Source organism: Juglans microcarpa x Juglans regia, chromosome 1D (genome assembly GCF_004785595.1).
Source record: "Juglans microcarpa x Juglans regia isolate MS1-56 chromosome 1D, Jm3101_v1.0, whole genome shotgun sequence".
Classification (NCBI taxonomy): domain Eukaryota; kingdom Viridiplantae; phylum Streptophyta; class Magnoliopsida; order Fagales; family Juglandaceae; genus Juglans; species Juglans microcarpa x Juglans regia.
In genome coordinates, this window is record NC_054594.1 from 20,772,459 (window position 1) to 20,780,520 (window position 8,062).

General features: G+C 37.4%; 1 protein-coding gene across 1 annotated transcript; it reads right to left on the reverse strand.

Annotated features, from left to right (window-relative positions):
• Positions 1 to 1,615: 1,615 nt before the first annotated feature.
• LOC121249189 (wall-associated receptor kinase-like 10) lies at positions 1,616 to 5,603 on the reverse strand. The gene is made up of 3 exons (XM_041147912.1): positions 4,445 to 5,603; positions 3,977 to 4,096; positions 1,616 to 3,028 (listed from the first exon to the last, which is right to left on the reverse strand). The coding sequence occupies exons 1-3, from the start codon at positions 4,689 to 4,691 to the stop codon at positions 1,866 to 1,868; spliced, it is 1,530 nt and encodes a 509-aa protein (XP_041003846.1). The 5' UTR covers positions 4,692 to 5,603; the 3' UTR covers positions 1,616 to 1,865.
• Positions 5,604 to 8,062: the final 2,459 nt, after the last annotated feature.

Consider the following 8,062-nt stretch of genomic DNA (forward strand, 5'->3'; position numbering starts at 1 on the left):
AAATATTTAGGATTTTACAGTGCAAAGCTTATGTTTCACTTTTTTGAAGTGAATAGTAACCTTTATAGTAGCATCTAGTGTAGTGTTTTTAAAATCACAGTGTGGAATGTCCAAATTAGGTTAGAGAAGTTTTATTTGGACACTTAGAAGGATTTTAGCCACAATTAGTGAATAGTACTGGACACTTGGCACAAAGAGGAACAATGGGATGAATTGTGAATGAATCAAGGAGTGAGATCATGCCACCTAAGCAAAACCCTGTTTTCCATCTGATCAATCAAATTGTGCCAAACCAAAGAGGGTTTCAATCCTAGTGAAACTCTAAATGGTTGGTATCAAATTGAAACCCCAAATGCTTGGTTGAAACCAAAACCCTAAACGGTTTCCCCAAACCCTAAAGTTGGCCTCCAAACCCTATTTGATCCAACTTCTAGCATTGTGTTTAATCACTTGATTAAATCACTTCTACATGCTATTAATTCTTCAAATTCATGTTATCATATCATTATCCAACCCTTTAATTAAGCCTTGAAATTTTAATTGGACCAAGAAAAATTGAATTTGGATTTCTTAGCATCCCAAACCCTAACTAAACCTCCTTTAAACCCCAAATTGAAGCCCACTTGATTGAGTTCCACCAAGGCTCACAAATTTGGCCACCTTCGCAAAACTTCTTGAAGAAGTTTCTTCCCCACATGGCAAGCCATACACTGCCCTTGGCTACACCCAATAGTGCCTTGATGTGAGAGGGGAAACTCACCTCATCACCCTCCATACCTCATGGTAGCAATAAGCAATCTTTTCCCCTCACTTTTTTTTTCTCACTTTATGTGACATAAGTACCTCCAATCAAATGGGCTTCATTTAAAAATCATCTGCAATATTTAAAAACAACGACTCCATACTTTTATCGCAAACGTGAGATTCTTGACCAATCGAGAGAAAAATGAGTTGTTAAATTATTTATAAGATGCATTAATGGAAATAGCAAATTATGCAACCCCAACTTTAAACAAAATACTAAGCCACAAAAGTTTGTCCATCCTGATTACGAAAATAATAATGGTAGAACTCACCTTGGCCACTTAATTTACACTCGACTTACCCTGATCATCATAATTACCATTTTAAACTCACCTAAAAAACTTAATATGAAAATTAGTTTCTATATATACTGTAGACATATGATGGGCCCATGTCATCCCGGACCACATCCTACGTATTAGATGCTACTAACCTGGCTAGCACGTCATTATAAAAAAACTGTTTATTTACTACCAGTTAATTATTTCCTGTTAAAATGAGTTTATTTTCGTCGCAAATAGTCATTCTCGTTGCAAATAACTCGTATAAATGTTCATTTTTCTTGTGTACAACACTAACCAATATCTAAACACCTCCACTTATAAAGAGCATGCATCTTGCTGTTTGGGCACGACGTACGTACGTAGCCACCATATATATGTAATCCTAAGTACTATATGGTTCGAATTAATTAATGTGTTTGAGAATGAATCGATCGATCGAGTAATTAAGAATTAATTGGGAATATTCACAATCTGGTTATCATGATAGATTTTGTAGATACTCAAAAAACTAAGATCATTCATGACTTGTCAATCTTTTACTAGTCGTACTAATGTCAATCCATATGTACAGAGATTATAAATTTATTGAATTATTCTTAATATACAATGAATAGAGCAAATTCTGCAATACTAAGTACAAATTTAAATAAGTAGTACAATATGATACGGCATAAAATTATATTTGACCCTGCATCCTGATTAAGAAGAAAACAATTACGGTTGAGCGTCTAAATTAGATCATGATCAAGTTATTCCACTATTTATGCATGAAGTATGTTATATATATGTAGTACTACTAGTACTTGAGGTAGAGCCAACATCCCATTCTTCGTACATTTCAATTTTGACGTATTCGTTCTCATCATACGACTTTTGTTGAAAGTTAGAAGCTTTCCCCAAAGTTTTAATTGCCTCTAACTCCATTGCAACTTCTTTCATCGTAGGCCGTTTCTCGCCGGTCAAGTTCAAACACCTTTTTACAAGGTTTGCAATTGCAACAATTTCTTCCTTTTCGACTTCCTTCAAAATTTGATTGTCGAGAATATCAAAAAGATGGTTCCCTTCAACTGAGCAAATAAAATATGTGGCTAAACTTTTGATTTTTGGTGTCCTTGTTGAAGATATGGCTTCTTTGCTTGTCAAGAGCTCAGCAAGGACAACACCGAAACTATAAACATCACTTTTTTCTGTAAAGTGACTTGTCTGGAAATATTCTGGATCCAAGTATCCAATAGTACCTTGAACTTTTGTAGTCAAGTGAGTTTGATCTAGAGTAATGGATCGTGAAGTTCCAAAGTCTGCTACTTTTGCTCTGTACTTATCATCTAAGAGTATGTTTGTGGACTTAATGTCCCGATGATAAATAGGAGATGAAGTTTCTGAGTGTAGGTAAGAGAGAGCTCCAGCAACTTCCTTGGCAACTCGTAAGCGCATTTCCCATGTCAGTGAAAGCTCTTCATTTTGGTCACTGAGATATTGCGAAAGAGTTCCATTAGGAATGAATTCATAAACTAGTAGAGGAACTTCTGTCTCCAAACAACAACCAAGCAGCTTAACTATATTCCTATGGTTAATCTGTGAAAGAATGACAACTTCGTTAATGAATTCTTCTAGTTGTCCTTCATCAATTATCTTGGACTTTTTTATTGCAACAATTCTTCCATCCGTCAACATGCCTTTGTAAACAGTTCCTTGTCCTCCTTGGCCAAGTATTCTATTTGCATTAAAATGGTCGGTGGCCTTCTCCAAATCTTTTGAACTAAACAATTTGTTGTTTTCAACATTCCCTTCACTTGAATACAATTGTTTTTGTAATAGAAGTCCACCATTTCGTTTGAAGAACTTCTCCCTCTGTTTAATCATCTTCTTTTTCTTTACAACTTTGTATGACCACCATCCGCCTATAAGTATAACTAATACTCCAAGGCTCGTGCTAATTCCTGCTCAATTAAATGAAATTGAAAAGAAATCACATATCAAGCAACTCAAAAGCCATTAATTACTTTTACTCCTTGCAATAGTAAATTAGATAAAGTAGCACACAACTTCTTTGAGTGTTTGAAAGCAAAGTATTTTAGCAGCACTCCAAGAGCTTGCAGATACATTAGAAATCATGCGCTAGCTATTGACAAAGGAAAGTATATAAAAGACTAAACAAAAAGGCCAATTATATTTTTTTTTTTTTTTATAGAAAAGATAATTTCATTAATCAACTGGAAACATGATTACAGACAATTATCAAACCATAAGACTTGAGAAATACAATCTGGAATACAATCCCACCATAAATTAATACTTTTAACATGGAAAACATTCCTAGCCAACTTATGAGCTACCATATTCCCCTTCCAATATACATGTGAAAAGCTACAAGATCCAAAACAAGAAAGACAGTTTTTTAATTTCATGGTATAACACACCCAACATAGAGTAGTTATTCATATCTACTGTCATCCTGTAGAGCTTCAATAATGATCAAGCTATCACTTTCCACCACAAGTTTTGAAATTCCCATTGTATTTAGAGCATCATTAATGTTGACAGTCAGTTCATGGCAAATGAATTTTCCTTGGAATATTTCTATATATAGATCAACTTTGTTAATGATTGCGGGTGATCAGGTGAACAAGAAGATATGCTCTACAAAGGCCATTAATGCAGGGGAAATCTAATATTTTTAGACATATTGTCTTGAAACTTATATTAAATCATGGTTTTTTTTACAAGGGCCGATAATTAACTGCAAACTAATTCTTTAGCAGAATCCGAATTAATTCATGTAAAGTGATGAAAATAAGATATCGGGACGTACTTCGTGAGCAATACTCATGCAATTACTTAACCCAAGAAAAAAAAAAGCACTATAAATAATTAATTAGAAGACATACCGATAATAATGGAAAACCTGGTATCCTTAGCTGCGATACAGAGGTAAGAGCCATCAGTATTTACACATGAACGATTATCACCACAATTGTTGAGCGTTCGGTCTGCGCACTCGTCAATATCTGGCATTACAATGCATAATATAATTAAACACATTACAACACACACATATATATATATATACGAGGAAGAAGCAAACTAGATCTGGAAGAGATGTTTTCGCCATCTTCCAAATATTCATGCTTGTTGGCTCTTTGAACGTTTCAACTTCCATATCAACATATATTTAGCTAGAATGATCATTATATATCTAATTTCAAATATAAAGGAAATTATTTGTGCAAGCTCAAGGCGTGAAAATCCTTTGAAAAAAACGAAACCGGCCATTTGAAAAATCCATTTTTTTATGGTGGGTTCTACTTGATTTTTCAAATATCCTAAACCTAGTATTACTCGAATTAATTACGTACCTTGACATGATCCTTCATGATCAGGAAGATAGGGATTTCCTTTAAAGCCGGACATGCAAAAACATTTAAAGGTAGAGTAACCCTGAAAAGTGGGATAATCTCGATCTGTTTTACAAAGTCGAGAGGTGGATCCATCATATGCCTTGGCAATCCCCAATCCAATACCACTGGAACTGACATATTTGGGGTTGGAGTTGCGAACTGACTCAGGAACCACAAATAGTCTACCAAGAATCCATATTTGCATCCTTCAATGGTATTGTATGAAGTAATAGGTTGCTCTATCTTCGTAATAAAACCACCACAATTTGAAGGGATTGTGGTTTTGCAGCAGTCAGTACGGTTGCCGCATCTGCTTCTACTATTTAATATTAATCCACTTTGGCTACCACAAAGGGACTTGCACCCACCATATGAAACTGAGCCATCTGGGGACCATATTGAGGTAGTGATCAAGTCGCAACTCGTGGGCATCGTAATAAATTTGTTGGTGCGGTCCGAGAAAACGAAAGGGCTTTCTACTAACTCCGAATGATTGCCTGTCGTGCTCGTGAAATTGTCACACTTCGAAAATATCGGATAGTTGACGCGAACTGTGGCTTCTTCAAGTTGAATGTCCAGCACTTCCAGGTTGAACCTTTTCAAGAATGGTTTGGGAGGGCCTGAGCCCGAGGCGGAGGAGGCCGACGAGTCAGTATTGTTATTATTAATACAGACAACTTCAAACCAATGGTCAACGTAGCAGCCAGCTCCTATTCCAAAAGGGTATGGAATAATAACATTATTCCCACAGTCTGCTTGACATGATGAGTTCATAATATTGCTTGTTACATTAACGTCGACATTCGCTGCTCCTGTGAATATTGCAGTAATCATCAAACACAGCAACAAAATGATCATCATGATCACCCTTTTCATGATTTCCATCGTTCGGCCGATCGGATCTGATCTCTCTCTCTCTCTCTCTCTCTCTCTCTCTCTCTCTCTCTCTCTCTCTTTACATATATATATGATGAGGAAGGATGATATTGATGATGAATGGGAGAATGCAAGGAGTGTTAATAAGCAGCAAATTAGCCCAAAGAGTACCGAGATTTTATATATATTGGGATTAATGATCTATCTGTCAATTGCAATACATGATGCAGATATTTTCTATATATGCAAGGAGCCTAGCAATTCAGATCGAGAAGAAGTTTCAATGTATGGAATTTTTGTTCTTTTGATAAAGTCTAGGGCAGCCTTTATTGATCGTCTCGACGTTCCATTACAATGTGGCTGAAAATCTGCAAATATCGTAAGTACGCAGTCGAAAGGTCTAAGTACGACTTGGCTAGTTGCCAGCTCGATTGGTGGTCCAGATTCTGACACTCATGCATCTTTTGCAATCCACTAGATCTCGCTAGTCATTTTAACTCATGATCCACGGTTATTTTGTTCAACTCATCTTTGGAAATTGGAAAAAAACTAACGACTTGTAATCTCCAGACTTTTACGCGGGTCAATCATGATGTTCTAGTACTCATGATCACTACGTACGTAGAACGTACGTAAAAGTCTTCAATAAACAAGCTGCAGTTGATGATCAACTCTTCGTCGAGTATAAGACGTTTTAATTCCTTAAATATCAACGTATGACTTTGATTATATTAAGTGTTTGAAAGCTCATTTATTAGCATCTGAACTTCCAATATTATTCTTTGACTCATATTGAGCACGAACGTTTCACCTGCATCCTAATCTTTTTCAAGGTACTTGTCCATCCATTTCCTATTTTAGCCATTTTTTTCTCACATATATATATATATATATATATATATATACACATATATATACATACTAGTAAAGGGCAACATGCGCGGCACGTGTGCCCTGTTGACCAATTTTGTTATGTTTCAAATTTTTAACTATAAACGGACATATTTATGTATAGATTTATAACTATAATACAATAACTTATAACAACCAAGTCATAACTATCTACATATATTTTTAAAGTATATATGTACAGATATTTCATAAAAACCATTCTCTAAAACACAAAGACCATCAAAATACTATTTCACAAAAATACAAAAAGTTGGCTCAAACTCCTAAAAGGAAAAAATATCACAAATCGAGTTGAACTCTATCACTCCAAGGAAATAACCTTTACCGGCTCTCTACCACACAAATCTGACAGGCTCTCTACCGGCTCTTTCCATGCACTCTCCACCAACTCTTCTGAGACTAAATTCTCTCATTGTATTGAGTGATATGTGAGGCCATGAGACATTGTAAAATTATCACCTGATACAGTGGATTTTGCCCCAACAACCCGTGGACTTAGGCTTTTATGTCAAATCACATAAATTCTTGTATCTCTCTTTTATTTACTTTTATTCGTTTATTTATTATTTATGTTATGGATGAATGCGATGAGCACCGTATCGAAGCCAGAATCACCAACGTGGGTCAGGGATGACTCTTTCTTTCTTTCTGGTATGTTGTGCAATTTTTGGCATTAACAGTTGGTACCGCCTGTGGAATCAACTTTTTCTCTATACCTGAATTGGGAGAAGGATATTCTCTGACTCACGGGATCATCTACAAAAGTTCAGATTTCTTGGTTCGTGGGATCGTCTCCAAAAAAATAAATAAACATATATATATATATATATTTATATATATGTTTATTATATGCTGCCCGCCACACCCCTTGCATGATGTGAATTATACACTCACAAGATCATCATCGAAACATCAGATAAGATCTCCTTAACTTTGCTATTTTTCTTGTTATTTAAATTCTAACACTGCAGCAAAAAAAAAAAAAAACAAAATAAGAGGGGCACTACGTACGTGCACTGTGCGCATGGCACATGCACCGCGTACGTGAACCACCCATCTTGCATGACATGCATGGTGGGTGTGATGGGTGCACCTCACCGTGCACCCATGAAACTCATAGCGGCAGAATGGCGGTAGGTCCCCGTCCGACCACTCCACTAGACGGCCTGTCTTAGCCAATGGAGGCCCTTCTTGTCGGTGCCTTTCCACCTAAAGCCTGGAAACAAGTCGAATAGACATGCTGACTGACCTTGAGATGATAAAGCCATCAGCAGTCGCCAGATGAGGGGTTAGTGCTTTCTGTCTCCGACAAGATGGTCCTCAACCAAGGAAGTGGACCTCGCCGGCTAGCTTGCTGCCAACCCCTCGTCAACAGGCTTAGATCTGCACCTCCCACGATGATCGTGAGCTATTGAAGCGACCAACAACAACCACCTGCCTCGCCGACATTTTCTGTCGCCGGTGAAGGTGGTCCTCGATCAAAACGCCATTCCTTGCCACCGAGCTTCGCCGTAGCAACACATTGTTGACACCGTGCACTATGCGAGCACTAAGAGCACAATATGGAGCACCCTGAGGGAAACAACTCGACCACCACGCAGCCCGCTGTCGTCTTCTATTGCCAGCATGGTTGTTCCCGACCACGGTGACACCCCTTACCGTCAACTCTCGACACCATCATTGAAGCTCTCTATTGGAGCTGTCTGACACCAACACCACAATGTGCTTGCCATCCCAGCCCAACTATGAGCTCGTGGAGCCGCCCACGGCCACGCCATGCAGCTCTTG

Bases quoted from the DNA above. Each gene is read 5' to 3' on its own strand.
- LOC121249189 (XM_041147912.1), bottom strand. From the start codon at position 4,691: ATGCAAATATGGATTCTTGGTAGACTATTTGTGGTTCCTGAGTCAGTT. The intron at 4,097-4,444 runs GTACGTAATTAA...TTGTAATGCCAG, and splicing joins TCATGAAGGATCATGTCAAG to ATATTGACGAGTGCGCAGAC. The intron at 3,029-3,976 runs GTATGTCTTCTA...TTAATTGAGCAG, and splicing joins CAGGTTTTCCATTATTATCG to GAATTAGCACGAGCCTTGGA.